The sequence below is a fragment of the Chrysochloris asiatica genome, unplaced genomic scaffold (assembly GCF_000296735.1).
Source record: "Chrysochloris asiatica unplaced genomic scaffold, ChrAsi1.0 scaffold00115, whole genome shotgun sequence".
NCBI classification, from domain to species: domain Eukaryota; kingdom Metazoa; phylum Chordata; class Mammalia; order Afrosoricida; family Chrysochloridae; genus Chrysochloris; species Chrysochloris asiatica.
In genome coordinates, this window is record NW_006408633.1 from 5,476,233 (window position 1) to 5,500,261 (window position 24,029).

Genomic DNA, 24,029 nt, shown 5'->3' on the forward strand with positions numbered 1-24,029 from the left:
AAAAACAAACAAAAAAAAACATAGCATATCCACAGTCAGAACATTAACAAGGATATAAACACATTGCTGTTTAAGAACAATTAACCTTTAGGATGAGTTAGCATTTCTGTTTCCAACAGCCTACTGCCCCAAGATTCTTAATCAGCATCCCAGATTCAATGTGCGACCATTCCAAAAGTTTAATCAATATATTAGTGACACAATTTTAAAAAACTACGAATTACAAAATAATTCTGTACTAAAGACAGGATTCTTTATCTTAAAGACAGTGATGGGCATTTGTGCTTTCAATTTTTAATGTCATTTCCTGATTATAGAAGCTGCTTAGGACATAGGCTCCTTTCAACAAGCAAATGCTAAAACTCATTATTCTAAAGGGGGGGTATGCAGACACACTGAGTACACATCATAGCCATTTAAGGCCAGGTTTTGACTTGAAAAAGCACAGAACTCCATCCAAAAGGAACTCCAAGGATGGCTACATGCAAGAGCAGAATGTGGCCTCGACAAATCACTGTCCTCACAACTTAGTACTTTCACTGGCTATCCTTTCAAACAATGCTTGTGTCCACTTGACACATTTAGAAGCAACAAAAAATGAGCCTAAAAAATACTTCTCTGAAAAAATAAGATATAATCAGAGGAGAAATTTTGGTGACATTGTTAGAGCCTCTTTGTTGAAAACATGTCAGCTTTCTTTTTGATTCAAAATAGCCAGTGAGAAGTAAGAAGAAGTCAGGAATCACTTTCATTTCCCTGCAGAGAGCAATGACTTAAGTGCCCAGTGACTTGTCCCCAAATTGTTATAAAAGATCTTTCAGGGAGGCAGACACTGCCTGCCTCTTAGTCTAGTATTTTCTCTACCATCTGATTGGTTGATTGTCCTGCAAACACATAGTCTAATTATAGTATGAAGACACAACTGAATGACTGTCAGAGTTCCAGACAGCAGTATTTTAATTGGTGAAAACCACATTTGCATATATATATATTTGTTCTATGACACACCTAAAAATCAAACCAAAGTAGTTAATCTACAGTTGCATGAATTCATCTATATCTTATTCCACCTTAAACAATTTTTGTCATAAATAAATCCAGTTTTAAAATGAAAAAAAAAAAAATGAAAAGAAGATAATGCATAAGCTTACCAAACTTCTTGCTTTCTTTAGTTGTACCTGTCATCTTGATCTTTGCAACTTCAAAAAAATCTTTGATTTCTCTCTCATACAGTCGTGATAAATAGTCCATGTAATTCTTAAAATAAAACATTTACTTATTAATAAAACAAATATAACCATTTCCATTTCTCAATCCCCCAAGTTCTTCAAGTTTGTTTTAAATTTGCAATCTAAAACTTGGATGCATTACATAGGATACAGATAATTTTCTGTCTTAAAAAAACTTAACAGGCATTAACATTAACAACAACTTACAGGAATATACAATCAACCATAATCCCAGTTGTTATTTCCATTTTTTCATATTATCTTTAACATATGGCTGTAATTTTCACTGTCTAGGCTATTTGAGTTGAAGTCTCCATGAATGATTGCACAGTATTTTGCATGTTGATATGCCACAATTTAGTAAATTAAACCTTTAATATAAGACACAAAAGCAGTTTCAATATTTTGCTATGACAGACACTGCTAAATTAAGCTTTTTGTCTCTAATGAATTGCTTGCTTGGAAAATTTCCAGTGAGTGGAATTCCAGAGCCCAAGCATATGGGAGTCTTTCTATGTTGCTGTTTTGTTTTATATACACTGTCAACGGTAATGAAGGAGTATAGTTTCACTGAACCCTTGTCAACATTGGGTATTACTCAAAAATAGGTTATTTTCATTAAGATGGGTTAATGCACTGGACTGCAAAGTTGCTTTGAACCTCAAGGTCGGCAGTTCAAGCTCACCAGCTGCTCCTTGGAAACCCTATAACAGGGTCACTATGGGTTAGAATCGACTCGATGGCACTTAACAACAACAACAGTTTTCATAATTTAATAATCATTTTCTTGAAACGAATCTGACTCATTTTAGTTTAAATGAAAACATCCATTATTTATCATACAAACACATTTATCTGCCATTTGCTTATCATAACACAGAAATATTTTATACTAGCAGTTAAGATTCCTCAGTACTGGGAGACCACTAGTTTTTCAAGTCCTAAGTCAAATGCCAAAGACAAAGCCTGACTAAGCCTAAATAAATCCACAACAGAAAATTCGCACCTGGCTATTCTTCTAAATTCAACATGGAATTGAAGCTTCCATTTCCTTTATTATTTCGGATTAATACATTCATTTTTAGAACAAGCTTACCTTTCTTTATACATCAGGTACCTTTTCAAAAGGTACATATAGTAATAATATTTGAGTACTGACTTATAGTTCTCAGATATTTTATAGATTTATCCTTATAAAACTGTATCTGTACCAAACACAACACAGATCCTCTCTTTCTCAGTCAGTCATATATATTTCCACATATATATGAAATGTTAGTCAGAGGGGCAGTTCCCCCCTGTGATCCTTACATAATTTTAGAAGCAAATAGCACTGAAAACATTCCCTAACATGTGGTTACGAATCGGGCTGCGAACCTTAAGGTCAGCAGTTCGAAACTACCAGCTGCTCCGCGGGAGAAAGATGAGGCTTTATACTCCCGTAAAGATTTACACCCTTGGAAACCCTGTACAGGGTCGCTATGGGTCGGACCCGACTCGATGGCACTTAACAACAACAACAACAACATGAATCCCTAGTTCATTGGGCTAGCTCCCTTTTTCAGTGAAATACAAGTGAAGTTACTGAACACCTTTTGTCCAGGTACTCTACAGAACTCATGGGAGGGGCAATCCACAGATAGATGTGAAAAGATAAGTTCCTTCTCTCACTAATTCATCATTGTGCTGGCTCTCTTAATGACTACAATTGAACTATCATGAGTTTAAGTATTCTGGGAATTCTGTCTTTTCGACTTTATTTTGTGTTGACTGTAGATTCTTAACATGTTTTACTTTAAAAAAAAAAAAAAAAAACACAGTAAGGCAGTTTCTACAAATGTAGAACTGAGGTTGAGAGTCATCTGAGTAACCTTACAGTTCTGATTTAAATCTCAGCAAGTTCTTAGGAGAGGAAGGCTCATGTCCTACCCAACTATAGATGGGCCATTTCTATTATTAAACGCCCTAAATGTATAGCCCAGAGCCACAGGTGTGAGAGGAAGGATACCTTGTATGTATCCACCGTAGTTCTGGGTAGAAGTATATCTGGGTAGTTGAGCTATATTTTTCCGAAGGCCCTAATTATTACCATTGTTAGTTTTTTTTTTTTAAATAAAATTCCTGTCTTTGATAATAACTTAACAACTAAATTAGATTACGAGACATAAAATAGGACACAGTCTATCAAAAGTTCAAACCATAGGATCAAGTAACATTCCTGGGAAATGTCAATTTCATAGAAAAGATCATTAATATTGTCAATCCAAAAGAAACTCTTGAACACAGAATGACTCCATAAATGATCTCTAGGCTGGCTGTGGTCTTGTTTCTTCGCTTGAAGTTCCATTCATGAATACTGCATTATGTATAAAGGTAGGGCAATAATACTCACTGAGAATACAATTAGGCAAAAAGCTTATTGATTACTTATTTGAATATTCACTAGGGGACAAAGCACTTGTTGCACAAAACTCTTAAGGAGATATAATTTATGTTTAATTATTCAAAAGATTAATCTTCCTAAACTTCAAAAGGCACAGAATTCCAGTACTGTAAACATTTTTCCTTAAGATATCTCCAAATCAGAATTCTGTTGAATGAAAACAAAACAAAACAAAATATAATACAACAGTAGAGTTGTGTAACACTTAAAAGACTAATTTTGAGGAATATAAGAATCTTATCTATGAAATAGCTAACCAGATACTATGTATATAAACATATCAGGAGATGACCATCCTTTCTGAAAGCATTTTTGTTATAATTTTTATATTCATATTTGTAATTTAGTATTTTTTTAAACAATACTTATTTTGTCAGAGTTTATGTCCTCTTTCCCATGAACTCAGTGTAGAAGTGGAGGAGTCAGGCTGTACTTTCAATGGGCAGGCACTTCAGAGAGGAAATCCAGGAAGTCTAGGGTATGTACGAATGTCCTATTGCTGAATACATTGACATCAATGCATTGTTAGGAATGCAGAGCTGTCCTTTTCTGACCATTACCCTTGTCATAAATTCCTGCCTAAGCCTTCTACCTTCATCTGACACAGGAACCTAATGAAGAGTTTATAATAACTGAAAGGAGTTGTACTAATTATTTCATTAAGAATAAAGATTAAATGGGCTTGTGTGTATAAAAAGGAATCCTTGAGAGGACAATCTTCATTTAAAAAGCACTTTGAAAGAGAGTGCCTCTCTCTCGATAAAACTGGGCAGATACTATAGAAACTAGAAAGAAAGAAAAGATTTTACTATCAAAATTACAGTTAGGAAATTTTTAGTCACAAGCACATGGGTGTAGAGGAAGAGCTTTTCCATAACAATTCCAACAATTTCACTTCAGAGACAAAATATATTGGTCCTTCAAATTCATGAACATCTGTGAGGGTCATATTGCCTACATAATGAAATCATTACTAATTATTTAAATGACTTATTCAGAACTTCGATTTTTCATTCTTAAACTCCAAATTCATAACAACTTACAAATAAAAAGATTTTGATTTTCCTACCACATTGCTCTTCAGCCAGGAATATCCAGAATACTATTGTGTTGTTGTTGTTAGGTGCCACTGAGTTGGCTCCAACTCAGAATGACACTGTCTAGGATTTCTGAGGAGTGGCTGGTGAGTTTGAACCACCATCCTGAAATTTAGACCAACCCTGTGGTCTAGCACTTATCTTACAGTCAAACCAGCTACTTAAATATTTGAATTAGAAAGGTGGCAATTCTTAGCTCCATTTTATAAAAACAGGGACATGACCAATTCCTGCACAACTGCCAGTAAAGTACTATGCTTAGTGCTAAAATGGTGAACGACAATAACAAACGTTCACTACAATGGTGAACGACAATAACAACTACAATGGTCATTAATTAAATCTACATCAGATCACGCGACTACACTGCTCAAAACCTTACAGTGGCCTCTTCATCTCACTCACTATAAAAGCCAAATCCTTACAAAGGTCCACAGTCCTTCCCAATTTGCCCGTCCTTCCTGTCCCCTTAAACTCGCCGATCTGTCCTTCCAAAGCTCTGCCCCTGGCTCACTGGGCGCCAAGCACACTGGCCTACTCACTGCTCCACAAGCATATGCTCTCACCTGAGGATGCCGTGCCATGCCTGGAATGCTTGTCTGCTTATTCCTTGTATCTTTTAAATCTGTGCTCTAAAGTCACCTTGACAACTCTGATCATTCGTACTTGAACATCAACCTTTCTCAAGTCCTGGCACTCCCCTATTGCTTCTTTATTTCCTCTGCAGGATTCAGCACCTTCTAATACTCCACAATAGAATCAACTTTTCTGTCTGTTTTGTCCCTAGAACGTGCACTCTAAGAAGGTGAGTAACGATAGCTTTCTTGGCATCTTGTTCCTTCTGCCTCTGGAGGCTCTGTTTCAATTTACATTCTCTCTCTACTCCGACTACATGTACATTGTTCAAGACTTCATTTTATCTGAATTATCACACCAGGTTCTTAATTAATTTTATCGCTTGCTGGAAGGAAGATGTCAGGCCTCTTGGCTTATCTTTGCAACATCATTTTTCAGTGCTGTGGAATATGAAATTCCTGCTTCGGTGAGGCAGGTGTATCTCCACATTGTCCTAAGAAAACAACATACTTTTCCTTCCCATATCTGCGCACCTTTATCCCATCCCAGCAACATTCTGACTCATATTTCTGGCTTATTATATACCATTCACTATTTAAAACCCTATTCAAGTCCAATGTCATTTATAAAGTTTCCTTCCATGGCTTCAGAACAATGATTTCTCCCTTCTCTAGACTGTTATATATTTAAACTCTTTCCTAGTTTAGCAATGAATTTTTTACTGATTATTTTATATATGACTGTTCTTCCCAGTGAGACTTAAAATAAAACTCTAACCTTAGAGACAGAGGCTTGAATAGTGGAATGCTTGCTTAAAAAGGGGTTAGGACTTGTTTAACAGAATGGATTGTAAATTCTTAAAGGGCAAATACCTCATTCACAAAGCTTCACATTTCCTAGTTTTAGTTTGTACAATGCATATAAAGAAACTCAGGAAATAATTATAGCATCTAACTAACAACTGTTTTATACTGAAGATCAAAATTTAGCTCTTCTTTATCCAAACTGCTCTCTGTCTGGTTAATGAACACTCAGAAATGAAACTATTTTATGCCTTAACGAAGAACGCTCCCTAATTGTCGCTTGGTAAACTGAACACATGATAACCTGAATCAGAGACCATGCTCTATTCTATACTTAGTAAGCAATTTCTATCAAGTCCATACCTTTGTTAGTCCCTCATATTTTCCATAATCTGTACTCTTTAACCATTCCATCAGCTTGGCATATCGGAGCAAGTCTCGGTGAAATGGATGATGATTAGGTAAAGTCAATTCAACAGAGTGTTGAGCAAGAGTTGAACTCTGATCATGTCCCTAAAGTGAGTGAAAAATAAATATTATTGACAATATAAAGAAACATCATTATAACAGAAAATTCTAAACAAACGGCCATGTGTCCAGGCAAAACCAAAGCATGTAAAAACAAAAACCAAGTACTTACTTGTTTTCTTTCATCATCCTGTAAATATCAATTAAATATCATCATTATAAAATAACCACAAACATATAAGAATGGCACTAGGATAAATTGACTACTCATTCTCTCTTCTAAATGAGTTGAGGAAGTTTTAACCAAGTGTGTCTCCCCTATGCCAGATTATTTTAGAAATTAAAAAGGACATAAACTTTAGATACAGATTGTATAAAGAAACATACCAAATAGGGAAGCCATTCAAAATAGAATTTCTGCATTATGGTATTCCCATTAAAAACTGTAATATTTGAAATAGACAAAAATATGTAACATGTAGAATTTTATAAAGGAAGAGCCATAGATGACCATAATGTGGATTTTCCAGGTTAAATCTCTTAATAGTAATGAGATTATATTTTTTTCCATTAAAGTGATTTGTTAAATAGTCATATAAGATTTTGTTATTAAGCCCTGACAAGATGTTCATATGTACAATGAAATATGCTAACATATAGCCTTAGTCAGAGGATGCATCCTGATTTCTGCTTTGGAAAAACAGACCTTAACATCTGATCCCCAAACCCTATTTTCTAAAAGAAAAATCTTACGCTCCACAGGTCACATAGAAGACGCTTGGAACTATGGTTGTCTCAGTCTCATTTTGTTAGCTTTTCAAAACCTGTTATACAAAATCAATTTAATAAGACTCAAAAACAGCATCTGCCTACCAGTTAGTGGTTTTAAAAACAAAAACAAAACCAAAAAAATCTCTGCTGCTCTCCTTTAAAACAATCTAGCTCTTCTTTGCCATGTGGCCAACACGTGCTACCATGAAGTCAAACCAGTGTCCGAGATGGGGAGTTAACCAATTACACGAGTAGCTTCCCCTTGACAACAGTTTCCCAGGAACAAGGAAAAGGAAAACCAGGCCAGATGCATCTGAAGTCATTCTGATGCAAGATTTGCTAGCATACTCATAATATATTTGCTAGTATTTTGTGAAAACTGTATTAAATGACACAAGCTGTTGACATTTGCGTTTGACAATTCATTTCCTGTTGAAGTTGCCTGAAGCCAAATTATAAATGTGTTTTCTATTTATTAGTCAATATAGATTAGCTTAAAAAAATTCTTGAATTTTAAGGCTAAAATCCTTTTAACTTAAAAGGAATTTCTTTAATCTATTTAATTTTTTATTTTACTGTATTCGTACAATAGGAATTTAGCAGTTATAGATTTAAAGTGTTTTTTAATACACATAAAAAAGAAACCCCACATGACCTAGGTGAAAAGAGTTCCTTAGTAACTGAGAAGCACTTTTAGAGTAAGAAACAAAGATATTATTTTATCACTTTAAAGACCACGATGCAACTGAGCCAATCCATTGCATTTTCAAATGCCTCATATTCATGCAGAAGCTAGGCAATTAGTAAGAAAGACCAAAGAAAAATTGATACACTTGGATTATTATATCAGTGAAGAATATACTGAATACTGACTGCTACAATAACAAACAAATCTGTCCTTGGAAGAAGTACAGCCAACATGCTCCTCAAAAGTGAGAGTGGCGAGACTTCGTCTCTCATACTTTGGACATGTTTATTGGGAGGGATCAGTCCCTGGAGAAGGACACCATGTTTCATAAATTAGAGGGTCAGAGAAAAACAGGAAGCCCCTCAATGAGATTGACTGACACAGTGTCTGCAACAATGGGCTGAAACACAGCAACAATTGTGAGGATAGTAGAGGGCAGTGTTTTGTTGTACATTTTGTTAAGTGCCAGTGAATCAGTTCCAACTCATAGTGACTCTGTATAGGGTTTCCAAAGAGCAGTTGGTGGGTTTGAACAGCTAACCTCGCGGTTAGCAATCTGGTGCTTATTCTACAGCGCCACATCAGAACTTCGTTTAACTTAGGATCGGTCGCTGTAAGTAGGAACCAACCTGACAGCACCTAACAACAACAACTAATGTACTATATTACTTTTGTAAAATCTGAGAAACCCTAAAAACCACAGTTGACTTTAAAGAACTTTGGATAAGGGAGTGTGAACCTCGCAACTGAAAATGTAACATTCATGTACCACAGAATCATGGAGCAATTCTGCATATATGGAATGCTCGGGAATCTGCATTTTGTCCATTTAGAAAGGCTAACAATAAACATAAACAAAAGTAATAATAGCAGACAAAATACATATGCATTACCATTGGTTTATATATAATCTAAACTCTACTTACAGGTGACAAGCGACATTATGCTGGAATGTTACAGGAATGGTTTCAAATTGCTGTATCAGAAACATAGTTGGGATTCCATAGAATAACAAATATTAGGTACTAGGAATACATAGATATTTTAATTATATGTTTAATGTCTCCAAGTTCTGTACCTTTAGTTACACTGATTAAAGGGGATACATATTCTGTCTTTATGAGTAACAATATTAGTTATATTTATTACCCAAAATAATCTTAACATTAATTTTTCTCAATGAGTTGACACTCAAAATAATTGCTTATGTTTTTCTACAACTGTTTATTCAGGCTATTACATTATCAAGCTATTTTATTTACTTTAATGTCAGGAAAGCTCTTCAATCATTAAAAGCTTTCTCCTGAAAATGAAAGGGTTGATTGAGTCTACCCAGAGGTACCCTGAAAGACCTTGAGATCTAGCTCCAAAAAAACAGTCATTGTAAACTCTGGTACACAGTTCTACTCTGACACACGTGGAGCCACCAGGAGTCAGGACTGACTGGACGGCAACTGTTTTTTTTAATACAAAGAACAATATCACCTCAAACTACTACTAAAATAGACGAAATGTTATCAGTGTTAACAAATGGGGTTTAATTTTAAGAAAAAGTGTTTCCAAATAACTATGGAAAATAGGATTAAACATTTAAATTGTTTTAATTAAAACAATAATGTATGTAACTTTATAACACCTAGAACTCTAACATGCAAAACATTTTATTTTTCATATATTTAAAAAAAATGTTAAAATTTTCTTATTATAAATAATATTAAATCAGTAACAATAACAATTCACTGAATGCCATTACCTTGGTAGGTACTATATGTATAAAAGGAGCTCTGGTAACGTAGGGGTTACGAATCGGACTGTGAACCTCATTGTCAACAGTTCGAAACTACCAGCTGTTCTGCAGGAGAAAGATGACGCATTCTGCTCCCGTGAAGATTTACAGCCTCAGAAACCCTGTACAGGGTCACTATGAGCCGGAACCGACTCCATGGCACATAACCACCACCATATGTATATAAAGTCTAATATTCATAGTAAGTATATTTTCCTTCTTTTTAAAAGTAGGGAAACTATTAACAAAAATGTTTTATTAGCTGCTTACATTTTTTCATTTGATCTCAGACAGCTATATTATGTAAAAACTCAATGTGTTAGAAATGTTCATTAGTGCATACAATACTATAATTTATAATAAAATAAAAATGACTGTTTTATTATGACCAGTACTGCTCTAAGAGTTAAACATATAAAAACAAATGAATATTCATAGTAATTTTCTGAGTTAGGTATTTTTATTACCCCCATTATTCAAATAAGCAACTAAGATGCACAGAGAGGTTAATTAGCTTTCCCGAGGTCATCCAGCTAGGAAGGGTCAGAACCCAGGCACTTTAGTCCCAGCATCTATGCTCTTAATCACTTTGCTACCCTGATTTTCCAACAGAAATGACCAATTCATGTCAAATGCCAGATGCGTTTTCAAGATACGGGGATTCTTTCCTTGTATGTCATGACACATTCATTTCTGTATTCTTAAAAGTAAAAAGAAAACAAACATCACAAAAACTGACCTTAAATAATTATAATTCTTTTTAAGCTTTTAACTAGAGATCAATAACTTGTGTTTACAAAAACATGACGTATGCCTACGAAAACAGTTTTGTGACATAAACTGGCTTTTGGTGGTTTTCTTTTATAGATGATGGTTTTGTAAATATGTGTTGAGAGAAGGAAACATTTCAAACTTAAGAAAAAACCCTCACAACTTCAGATTTCACTTTCATGTGCTTTAGTTCATTTTCAATTTCCTAAATTAATCAGTCATGTTTTCTAAGTCGCTAATAGAATCTATCGATAGAGGTCTCTGTAGAACTAAAACACAAAAAAGCAGAGAGCAGTTATCCTTTTAAAACAAATCTTTCCAAAACAACTCAAGTTTCTGCAGGACATTTTAAAATTAAAATGTTTCCTTAATTTCATCAGCAGATTAACTGGCTGTTTTCAGTATAAAAAATATAGAACAATGAGGGTGGCATCAAGATAAGATGGAAGGAATACATAGTCACTATATCAAAAAGAACTGGTTGTCATTGAAACAGTTCAAGTAGCATAGGATCAAGAGCAGTCCCTCCCAAATATGTGTCCACTTAGCTGAGCCATGATTCTCATTAGTTCGGCAAATGTACAATGTTGTGTACTGTGGTGTTATGTGATAATTACCTATGCTGTGATCTGATGTCATAAACCAGTAAGAGGACTGATGTTGGGCTGCAATACCATAACCCCTTCACAACTCTGAATGATCTTATGTGAAGAAGTTTCTCAGGGATGTGGTCTGCAACACCTTTTATCTTGCAAGAGATAATGGGAGAAAGCAGTGAACAATGGAGGGACCTACTACCACCAAGAAAGAAAGCCTGGGGCCCATACACTGTGAAGTTCCTAGATCCAGAGGAAGATTGATGCCAAGAAGCATGGCGATCTCCAAGGAATGTTAGGCCAACAGATGCTGAAAGAAAACAAGGATCTTTCTCAAGAGTCAACAAAGAGAGGAAGCCTTCTTCCATAGCTGGTACTCTAGCATCCTACACTGGGAGATAATGAAATTTGTTAAAGGAACCTACTTGTGATATTTCAGCTACAGCAACGCTAGATAACTGAGACAGAGGGTACTGGAGGAAGGAAACCAAGCTGCGTTGAAGGCACTGGTGGAAAACAAGGCTGCAGGTATTGACGGAATAACAATAGAAATATTTTAACAAACATGTATAGCTTTGGAAGCACTCACTAGTCAAAGAAATTTGAAATACAGCTACCTGGCCAACTGACTGTGACCAAGCCAAAGAAAGGTGACCCTACAGAATGTGGAAATTATCGAACTGCATCATTAGTTTCACACACAAGTAAAATTTTGCTAAAGATAATTAAAAAACGATTGCAGCAGTATGTTGACAGGTAAGCGGTCAGAAATTCAAGCAGGATTCTGAAGAGGACATAGAACACGAGATAATCATTTCTGGCACCAGGTGGATGTTGGCTGAAAACAGAGAATACTAGAAAAATGTTTACTTGTGTATGGATCATAACACACTATGGATAACATTGTGTTCATTTGGAACCTGCACATAGACCAAGAGGCAGTTGTTTAAATAGAACAAAGGGATACTGTGTGCTTTAAAATAAGAAAAGGTATGTGTCAGTATGTATGGTATGGTCAGTAAGTATTCACCATATTTATTCAGTTATGTATGCTGAACTAATAAACTGAGAAGCAGAAGAACATAGCATCAGGATTGGAGGAAGGCGAAAAGATCAAAGAATACAGCGGTCAGTATGGATTACAACTGTAAAAGAAAATAAAGATCCTCACAACTGGACCAATCATTTCTCCATTATGATAAATGGAGAAAAGATGGCAGTTGTCAAGAACTTCATTTTACTTGCCCACAATCAGTGCTCATGGAAGGAGCAGTCAAGAATGCAACCACCACCAAATCACATCTCAAATCCCAGTTTTGTCAGGTTCTATAGTAATAAACTTAGTATTAGTATCAATTCTTGAAACCACATCATCCTTCTTCAGACATAAAAATAAGTACATCCATTGATTGTTGAGTGACCAATATTATCTGTGGAATATACAAATTGGATGGAAAAACTTCCATCCAATCTTTAGTAAAATCCTAATCATAATGTTTTTTTCTGGTTGCTATTTTATGAAATTCTAAAGTAAAAAATATTTTTATTTTTAATATAATTTTCTTGAGAATTCATTTTATACTTTGGTGGTGGTGGTGATGTGTCGTGGAGTCGGCTTCAACTCTTAGCCACCCTGTACAGGGTTTCTGAGGCTGTAAATTTTTTTACAGGAGCAGAAAGTTTCATCTTTAGGATCAGGTTAATTGCCTATGGGTTCCATGAATGTCTCTCCTGATTAGCTTTTGAGATACATATCAAAAGACCACATGATCTTTTAAGCTTCATGCTCTCTTTTTCTCGTGAACTCCTTGAAATATTTTTAGGTCATTGCTAGTTTTCCAATTGTAGTTGCTGTATTACTTTTTCTGTATGCCTATAAAGGAGAGGGTTTGGTACTCTGGAATGATCAGTTTCAAGAATGATTTGGCTTTGCAATAATGATCTCTGCTTTTTTGTTTGCAGTACATAATTGCAATTACATAATTCTATAACTGTAATATTTACCTATTTGCTTTGGCATTTATTTAAAGTATTAGCTTCATAAAATTATTTGGAATTTTGAGAACTAAGGTGTGCCTGACCCCAGCCATGGCATTTTCAATCACATCATACGTAGATAAAAACTGGACAATGAATAAGGAAGACTGGAGAAGAACCAATGGATTTGAATGATGGTGTTGGGGCATTGAAAGTACCATGGCCTGAGAACAAACTAATTTGTTTTGGAAGAAGTATAACCAGAATGCTCCTTAGAAACAGGGGCAATGAGACTTTGTCTCCTGTACTTTGGATTTGTTATTGGGAAAGACTAGTTCCTGAAAAAGAACACTGTGCTGGGTAAAGAAGAGGATCACCAGAAAGAGTGACCCGGTGGCTCAAGCAATAGACTCAAATAAAACCACCGTAAGGATGGTGAAGGACTGGACAGTGTTTTGTTATGTTGTGCAGGGGGTCAGAGTCAACTCGATAGAACCTAACAACAAAAGGACGGAGCAGAGCTGCCATACCTGACGGCCCAGAAGGAAGGGATGAAGCCCAGGGTTGAGGAGTCTCCACCCAGAATCCAGAAGGCACCGGCAACACCTGGACTCTGGAGGACAATGCCACTGTCCAGATGCTTCCCAAGAACAAAGGGTTATTTTCAAGCTAATGTCAATTGTTCTGTGGGGTTCTGGACTAGCTTGGGCAAGTGCCCATGATCTCTTCTTTCCCTCCAATTTCTTCTAGCTGTAAAGGAAATGTCTACCTTGTGCCTGTTTACCATTGTACTTGGGAAACAGCTAACTTGCATTCTGGATTTCAGTGGCTCACAGATGAAGTTTTGCTGAAGTATGGAAGATGCCTAAAGTTTCACCAGTATTTGATTTAGAGACTCCACAAAATAAGATTATGGACTTGGAGTTGTAAAGACTTGCGATAGTATGATGAGGTGCATGCATGTGCTTTGCATGGCAAGGATGTAAATTAAACTGGGGGAGTGGAGAAGGTAGAATGTTATATATTAAGTTATCTCCCCTCAAAATATGTGCTGTAAATCTCTTAACCTCTATGTCTGTGGTTAGAATCCCATTAGGACATGGACTGTCGTTGTTCGGTTACTGAGTAAGGATTAGTGTGGGATATGGTATTTCTGTAATGGCATCACTAGAATACTAAAACAAACAGTCTCCAAATTTTATCTATTAACTGATGTGTTGAAAAATGGGAACCAAAGCTCTTAAATTACTGTTATTTTGTGATCAAAGGATTATTTCCACTGCTTCTTCGGTACAACATCTATACCTTCTTTAAAATCTATACATACTATAATCCAGATTGCATGAACAATGTTCAAGTTCAGTCCTATTCATAAAGTTATATCTGACTTCTTAAATCCTCAGTAAACTCACTTAAAAATCAAAAAACTCAGTATTTTATTGAATTTTCAGTGGACAAATACACAGCAAAAAAATTACCTAATGATCATCCAATCATTTCTACCTATTTCATTCGGCTACATTAGTCACATTCTTTACATTACATCAGTAGTCTCAGTATTTCTCTTCTAGACGACCCACTTCCCTTAAGCTAGTCTCACATTTCCCACAACCTTCTCATCTATGCTTCACATAGTCTCATATACATTATTTTTTAAATTAAAGAGTGATTAGTCATTATTTTGTAGTCCTAGTGTGCTGCTGCGGGTTAATGTGCTAGACTTCAAGGTAGGTTTGAACCGCAAGGTTGGCGGTTCAAGCTCACCAGCCGCTCCTGGAAATCCTATACAGAGTCACTATGAGTCGGAACCAACTCGATGGCACCTAACAATAATTCATTACTTTATGAGCTAATCTGCTATTTACCTAAAAGGCGATTTGCGGGGTTAGCTTTGGCTCAAGGTTTAAAGAAAATTTTTAAGTACTAGCTTTGGAGATTTTACCTCTTTCAATGAGTTCTGCTGCACAGTTTTCTCCATTTCTATCAAGATCCATATTTATACTATGGACCTGATGTGAACTCACCAAGGGGCTTAAAAACTGTGTGGGAAAATACCATTATTATCTTTCAATTCCATTTTTCCACAAAATGTTTTGAAGTCCCCACATATGGTACTGGTAGTTGCGCACCAGCTAGTTCCTCTGGACTCAGGGCCGAGAAGCCCATGGCTCATGTGCACAGTTAGTTCCGCAGACCACGTCCTTCTCCGATTCTTGTTTCCTTTTTTCTCTTTTGCTCCAGACAAGTACATGCTAATAGTTGTATATGAGACGACTGCTCTCAAGCTTTTAAAACCCTGGATGCTACTCACCAGACTAGGCTGTGGAATATAACCTTTATGAACTATATTGTATCAACTGACCAAGTTATTCCATGAGACTATGACTCTGTATCCAAACCAAGAAAACTAACCCTGTGAAGAGACTGGTTATGTTTAATATTAATTATCTGTAAAATTACTAGGAAGTAAAATACAGTAAATACATTTGTTTCAGAATAGTACAAAGTGGAAACAAAATAGAGTCCATGGTTTCACACATTTCTTGATGATTTTCCTCCTCAATTTCTCCTAAGTATTTTTTTCACCCAGGAGCCCTAATAATAGGTATCAGATTCTAAGATCCTTATTTATTATATAATACACACATGCTCATATATACACAAACACACATTTATATACACATGCATATATATTCACCTATGGATAAGCACTAGACTGCGAACCACAAGATCGGCAATTCAAACCTACCAACTGCTTCTCAGAAGCCCTACACTGGGTCGCTATGAGCAAGAACGGACTCACTAGCACTTACAACAACAAAGTGTTACATATACAAGGGTACTTCAAAAAGTTTGTGAAAAAAATTCCATTTTTCACGAACTTCTGAAGTACCTTGTATATACATGTATTACATATAAATCCATACCTACCTAGTATACATGGAGTCCTGGTGTGACGCTGTATGATAAAGCACTGGACTGCAAGGTTGGTTTGAACTGCCAGACCGGTGGTTCAGACTCACCAGCCTCAGAAACCCTATACAGGGTTGCTATGACTTGACGGCACCTAACAACACCACTTACATACATACCCACACATACTTGGTCACTGTAAAATTATAGATAACAGAGCATTTATCAAAACATGTGTGTGTGTGTGTGTGTGTGTATAGCCTAATGGCACTGATTACCTTAAATTGTGTCGACCTCTTCTATGTATGATGCTACATTTTCCATTACCATAAATACAAGGAACTAATGTCTGAAGAATGAATCCTCTTTCCCCCAGTTCACTTTTGATTTACCCTCTTTAAGTACCTGTATAATCTACACTTCTACAACTAGCTCTTTATTATACACATTGTTACAGAATTCTAAGTACATTAGTCCTAACTCCTCCTTACTAGCATCCTGAAAAGAATCACTTCTTATTCTTCAATATAGACCAGAAAAAGTACCTAAGAGGCATGTAATGAAAATGTGGTGACTGACAGAGAGGCACTATAATACGTTAATCAAAACTTCCCACTTACTCTGTCCCACCCTCAGGATGAGAAATACCTGTATTTCCTGACACTTCTGTTAGATAAGCTGATGAATCCAGCACATAGCAAATTTCTTTCCTGTACTTGGGACCTCTCCTCCACCTTCCTCAGCACATTCTAGGTTGCTGTAACCCTTTGGTCTTTAACATGCATCATTCATATGTAACAATACATATTTGACTTTCAGACACAGAGGGCATTCATTTTGAACAAAGTCATTAGTTTACCAGGCAAAAAAGCAAAACCATCAATCAGTGCATGTTACAACAATTAAGGGTACAGAAAGGATTATTGTTTACTAACTAGTATTTTTAATACTGTCTACAAATATGGGCAACATCACGGTCAATAATGTAAGTTTGAAAAGTAAGAAACAGTGTGCAACTGATTGCCACTGAAATAATAATGTAAAAAAAAGTGAGTTAGTATTTTCTACGTGACTTCTAAGTTTACTTTTTTCTTGATACTTTTCAGGTCAAAAGAAAGGTTGAGGGAACCTTATTTGACCCTCCCCACACCCCCAGGCTTAGTTCAGACTTCCTAAATGCTCCCCAGTGTTTCAGATCATAGCATTTTCCTTCCTAAGTATATCTGTCTCTCTCCCCTCAACTTTTGAGTTGTTTGAGGGCAGGGACTGCCTCCAATTTACTTCAAGTCAGTGTCTGAAATGCATATGTTACCTGGTATTTGTTTCATTACATCAATGAAGGATAAATGAGGGAAGAAAGGCAAACAGAATGAGATTAAATGCCTTTCTGGGCAAAATAAACTCTTTGTTTAGGACATTAAAAAAATTGCTAAAAATACAGTTAATGGGTAGTTTAAATTAGCAAGTTAAGTTATAAACTATAAAGTTAGTAAACTTTATAGGAACAACAAAAAAAGGAAGAATCAGAAGCTTGAGCCAAATTTGATGTACTCACAGAACCCGAAAGAAAGTTGGACCTGCTATAGAGTTGAAGGAGGGCCTGAGTAAACTAATGGGAAATAAAATACAATAAATACATTTGTTTTAGAATAGTGCACAGTGGAAACAAAAAAGAGTCCACGGTTTCACACAACATTTCTTGATGATTTCCCCCCTCAGGTTTCCCTGAAGTATTTTCACCCAAGAAACCTAATAAAATAAAAAGAGATGAAACACCTAAGAAGGTGAAACACCAATTTATGACACTAGATAGCCTCTAAGGTACTCTTAGTAGAATTATTTCTCTGACCTTAATCCTAACATCCCTTTCTGTAGAAAATATAATAGACAAATGGTTTATATGAAAATGAAATGAACTGAAATTTACAGTTGAGCTATAGTCATTTTTGTCACCTACACACTCCCTATGTATGGAGTCCTAGTGTGGCACTGTAGGTTGAAACTCACCAGCCGTGCCTGGGAAACCTGATACTGGGTCATTATGAGTAGGAACTGACTCTACAGCACTTAACAACAATACTCTAGCTATATAAATAATCAGAAACTATGAAATACTAAAACCAAGTCCTTGGTTCTCGCTTTAAGATATTAAAAAATAAAATAAGTCCATCTGCAAATCTGTAACAAGTTTGGATGTACTTAGAAAAAGTAACAACATCTGAAGGAGCTCTGGTGGCCCAATGGCTAAGCACTTGCCTGCCATCTGAAAGGCCAGTGATGCAAATCCACCCAGAAGCTGAGAGAAAGAAAGACCCAGCAATCTGATACAGCCTGGGACAGCCTACAGGGCAGTTCTGCTCCGTCCTATGGGGTCACCAGGAGTCAGAACAGACTTGATGGCTCACAACAAAATGGCAAAATGCAATAAACAGGCATACTTTTTTATCTGACTTCTGGAGTCAGAGTTTGAGCTGAAAGGAACTAGATTAACTAGCAAAGGTAACTACTGATGCCCAAAATTCATCTAAGAGCAAATGTGCATATATTTCGAAATCTTAAAATCAAACCAAATGTATGAAGGAATATATCATCACGCCAATGAAATACTTCTATTTGGGGGAGAGGGGATTTTAAGGTTTAAGGTAAGCTAAAGGGAGGCATGGAGTCCTGGTGTGGTGCTGTGGGTTAATGCGCCAGACTGCAAAGCCGTTTGAACTACAACGTTGGTGGTTCAAGCTCACCAGCTGCTCCTTGGAAACCCTATACGGGGTCGCTATGGGTAGGAACCGACTTGACGGCACTTAACAACAAGAATAACAAAGGGAGGGATATGCTGAGTTTAATAATAAACTAAAATTACCTGTTGAACAAAAACATTGTTGAGGTGACTGGCCAGTCTCCGGGCAAAATGCTCCCGCAAATCACTGAAACGCTGCTGTTGTTGTTTGACTGCCAGAAGCATGTCATGGCCTAGAATCACAACAACAGTTCTGACTGACTTAACACACACATTTACAACAGTACCCCCACTGAAGATTTGAAGAAGTCACAGTTGTACTAGCTTACACATTTGATTTTTAAAAAGGATGGTGAGCAGGGCAAAGCAGTTTTCAAAGGGTAATCCAGCATCACCATCACCTAGGAACTGTTACAGATGCACATTCTTGGGTCTCAGGTTTACTGAATCTGGGGTGAGGGGAGAAGCTGGGCAATCTGTTTTCTGATACATGCTCAAGTTTTGGAACCAGAGGTCTAGCAAGGAGGTTCCTGGATAGCACAAACAGTTTGCGATTGGCTAACCTTAAGGTTGCACTTTGAATCCCCCCAGCTGTTCTGCAAAAGAAAGTCCTGACGATCTGTTTCTGTAAAGACCAAAGTCAAGAAAACCCCATGGAGCAGCTTGACTCTGTAACACATAAGGCTGCCATGAGTCAGAATCCATTAGACAGCAATAGCGTTTCATTTTTGGAATAGCAAAAGCTTATGCTGTCTGTGTTACTACCTATTTTGTGCTCGCTTTTTTTAGACAGTAGTAAGGAGCTCTAGTAGCGTAGTGGTTAGGCTGCTAATCTGAAGGTTGGCAGTTTGAAACTACCAGTGGTTCTGAGGGAGAAAGATGAGGCGTTCTACTCCCGTAAAGATTAACAACCTCGGAAACCCTGTGCATTGTCTCTATGACTCGGAACCAACTCCACTGTACTTAACAACAACAACAACAACAAGGAGTCCTGGTGTGGCGCTGTGCGTTAATGTGTCAGACTGCAAAGTCGTTTGAACTGCAAGGTCGGCAGTTTAAGCTCACCAGCCGCTCCTTGGAAACACTATGCAGGGTCACTATGGGTTGGAGCCGACTTGAAGCACTTAACAACAACAACAAAGAAAACTCATGGTGTCAATCAGAATTGTCAACCATCACCCAGAAAGTATTATAATGAAAAAAAAAATAAAGAAAACCCACAAAGTAACAAACTCTTAGTAACATCTGAAATGTCTGTAAATAAGTAACACTTCTTTAAGAGTTCTAAGACTAAAATAAGCCACATATTTCTGGTTAAGATCTTTTACCAAGTTGCAGGCTTAGTCTCAGAGTCCTAGTTATAAGTGATCGCCACCAATGAATGTACCTGGTCGAAGAGCTACATTCATGCACTGCAGAAGGGCATCGGCGGCATTGGTGCAGGCCTCAATGCCTCGAGAAGAGGCAAGATCTCCTTCCTGAAGTGCCTTGATATGACCCTTGGCCAGGTCCATGTGGTTCTAGAACATATGTAAATACACCATTTATTTACCCATGGGAAGTTTGGGAAATGTGTCAGTTAAGATGTTATTCAATCCTATCATCAGGTCTTTGGAATTATTTTAGATCCTAAACTCATGAGGAAATGAGAGGTTTGATATATTATCACAAGCTTTTTTGTTTGTTTCACTGGTAATCTGTAATCATACTTACCACAAGGAACTCTATCTCAGACAAGAGTTTCACATTATTGGTATTACTAAGATGAATTAGGTGGTTGCTTTCAGAGATCTGATCCATTTGTTCTTTTACACTTTGGAGCATTTCCTCATAACTGCTCAGTTTCGATTCAATCTGATCCACTTCCTTTAAAGCCTCATCCAGCAACTTCATCAGAATGTTCACCTGCTTCTCAGATGCCATGATGGACTGGATGTTGGCCTACAAGGTTAAAAGTAAAAATAATACTTTTATTAAGTGTGCTTTGAGAAATAAAACAGATGAAATGATGCTACATCTTCTTGAAAGCAGGGCCACATAGATAGAAATACATTTACTTTAACATATCACTTTATGTCTATGTTCTACTTTTTAACAGAAATAGTATTTCATGACTGTATACTTTGTGTCTGTACCAAAGCTAAGGACCATGCCTCACTATTCTACAGTATTTCCCTAGACTGTAAGGAATGTGGTATATCTTCATTTCTGTAAACTGAGAGACATTATACTGTAACAAAGGAGCTCTGGTAGTGTAGTGGTTACGAATTGGGTTGCGAACTGCAAGGTCAGCAGTTCAAAACTACCAGCTGTTCCACAGGAGAAAAATGAGGCTTTCTGTTCCCATAAAGACTTACAGCCTCGGAAACCCTATATAGGGTCGCTCTAGTCAGAACCGACTCCACGGCACATAACAACAACATACTGTAACACCTCTAATATTTTTTCCAATTCTACCAGCTATAAACATTTTCTGTATGCCTTAACATTTATGTAAACTAAAAAATAATAGCACCATCACCTATGCAAACCTTAGGCAAGAGGGTGGCCGTGGTTTACTAGTCTTGGAAGGATACATAGGATTCATTTTTGTATCATACAATTTGTACTAAAAGGATACAGAAGAGCAGTATGGGCCAAAAGATAGAGTCTTATATCATCTTCCCTCCCTTGCAATTATGTTTTATTTTACAGTAACAAATCACCATCCCTTACCACTGTTTTCTAAATGATTCTGAATTCCTAGAAATACAGGAGCTGACCACCCAAAATTAATTGCAAAGCGCTTTGAAGACTTGAAACATATATGCAATGTTAATCAGAAACAAAACATAAATCACATCAAGAAGATAGTAACATAAGATGAAAAACTTGAGCAAGAAACTAAAAGAATATCATTGCATAGGTGACACTGTGATTTCACACACTATTTAATATATATTTTCATAATAACTCAACTGTACATTTAGCTCACCTGTAAGAGTGAAACCATCTTTTAAGTGAAAAAGAAAGAGGCTTGACCTTGCTCAGGAAAATTTCAACTTCAAATTCATCTGGAAATCTCCTCTAGGCTTTGCTTCCCATGAATTTTACAAACTTGTACTATTTATGTAATCTTAATCTCTCTGGGCCTGAGTTAGACCTCATAGCTTCTGTTCTTCCCAAATATAAACTGCCAAATTTTCTTAAGTCTTTAATGGTTTTCTTAAATGCTTACTTTCAAAAAACAAAACAACAAATGATGTTGTTTTAGATTAGTCTCACCTAACTGGCATTTCTATTAGCTCTTTACTTTCTAAAGATGTACATTTAGATCACAGATAAGAAAAGTATTCATATAAATTAAAAGGCTCTCTTCCAGAAAGATGCTCACTTGTGCTTAACTGACTATAGGTAAAGGCTTTCTACTGTATGATCATGACAACTATGGAAAACATTGTGAAGAACGGATATTCCAGAACACTTCATTGTGCTCATGAGGAACCTGTACATACATGGTCATTAGAACAGAACAAGAGGATACTGGATGGTTTCAGATCAGTAAAAGTGTGTACCAGGACTGTAATCTTTCACTACACTTATTCAATCTGTATGCTGAACACATAATCAGAGAAGCTGGATTATATGAAGAAGAACATGGCATCAGGATTGAAGAAATCTCATTACCCACCTGCAATATGCAGATGATACAACCTTGCTTGTTGGAAGCAAAGAGGACTGAAAATACTTACTGATAAAAATCAGAAACTACAGCCTTCAGTATCGATTGCATCTCAATGTAAAGAAAACCAAAATCTTCACCACTGGACCAATGAATAATATCAAAAATCGAAAAAAGAATGAAATTGTTAAATAATTCATTTTGCTTGGATCCATAATCAACATTCATGGAAGCAGAAGTCAAGAAATAAAACAAAGGCAAATCTGCTGCAAAAGATCTCTTTAAAGTGCTTAAGAGAAAAGAAATTAGTATAAAGACTAAAATGCGCCTGACCCAAGTCAAGATATTTTTAATTGACTCATGTGCATGCGAAAGCTGGACAATGAATAAGGAAGACTGTAGAAGAACCAATGCATTTGAATTACGGTGTTGGAGAAGCACATTAAAGATCACGACTGCCAGAAGAACAAACAAATCTGTGTTACAACAAGTACAGCCAGAATGCTCCTTGAAAGGGAGAATGGTGAGACTTTGTCTCTTACACTCTGGACATGTTATTAGGAGGGACCAGTCCCTGGAGAAGGACACCATGCCTGGTAAAGTGGAGGTTAGGAGACAAAGAGGGAGACCCCTAATCAGATGGACTGACAGTGTCAGCAACCCTGGGCTCAAATGTAACAATTGTGAACCTGGTGCAAGACAGTGAACTGATTCATTTTGTTGTGCACAGGATCGCTATGAGTCAGAAGGACTCTGATGTCACATAACAACAACAACAACAACATTCCTAAACCTAAGGAACTCTGGTGGCAGGGGAACCCTACAACAACTCTGAGGGAGAAAAGACCTGGTGATCTGCTCCAGTGAAGACTTACAATCTTGGGAACTGTATGGGGCAAGTTCTACTGTTTCACAGAATCATTCTGAGGCAGAGTGGACTTGATGGCTGCAGGTTTGGTTTAGGCTTTATTTCAAAACATTTTAGGGGAGAAATCCAGTAGCCTTTTGTCCTGGCTCTCCTGTGTGGCACAGTTAAGTGCCAAAAGGTTGATGATCTGCTTCTGAAAGGTCAGAGTCTTAAAAACCCTGTGGAACACAGACAGTTCTGAAACACACAGGATCACCATGAGTCAAAAAGTCTCACTGGCAACAACCAACTTGTGTTTCTATCATAATTGTTTTGCTCCCTTCTGCTCAATGAGCCACTACGTTCAGCCTAATTTCTCTTTCTAATTTATACTTTTTTCATCTTTTCAACCACAAAAATTCTAATCTTTTACCCTAAACTACTCTAAGGTATTCCAGAGCCTGGGGGGAAATCATATCAGAAGTTGTTTTCTTATTGGCCCCTTTTTACTTGGATCACTTCACTTCTTAAGAACCTCCCAAGTTTCAAAAACCTCATCCAACTGGCCTAATAGGCATGGTCCTGTCTTTTGAAGACAACAGTGACAGACTAACAGCAGCCAGTAATGTGCTTATAGATAAACACAACAGTAATGACACTCCTGGT

General features: G+C 36.7%; 1 protein-coding gene across 2 annotated transcripts in view; it reads right to left on the reverse strand.

The window, feature by feature from the left end:
* EXOC1 (exocyst complex component 1) overlaps positions 1-24,029 on the reverse strand; it is an 80,959-nt gene that overhangs the window by 31,007 nt on the left and 25,923 nt on the right. For both annotated transcript variants that reach the window (XM_006868051.1, XM_006868050.1), the window contains exons 6-10: positions 20,569-20,796; positions 20,243-20,375; positions 18,979-19,088; positions 6,512-6,661; positions 1,152-1,257 (exon numbers count right to left, since the gene is read on the reverse strand). In XM_006868051.1, coding sequence (XP_006868113.1) covers positions 1,152-1,257; positions 6,512-6,661; positions 18,979-19,088; positions 20,243-20,375; positions 20,569-20,796 — 727 coding nt within the window. The remainder of the gene's footprint in view (positions 1-1,151; positions 1,258-6,511; positions 6,662-18,978; positions 19,089-20,242; positions 20,376-20,568; positions 20,797-24,029) is intronic.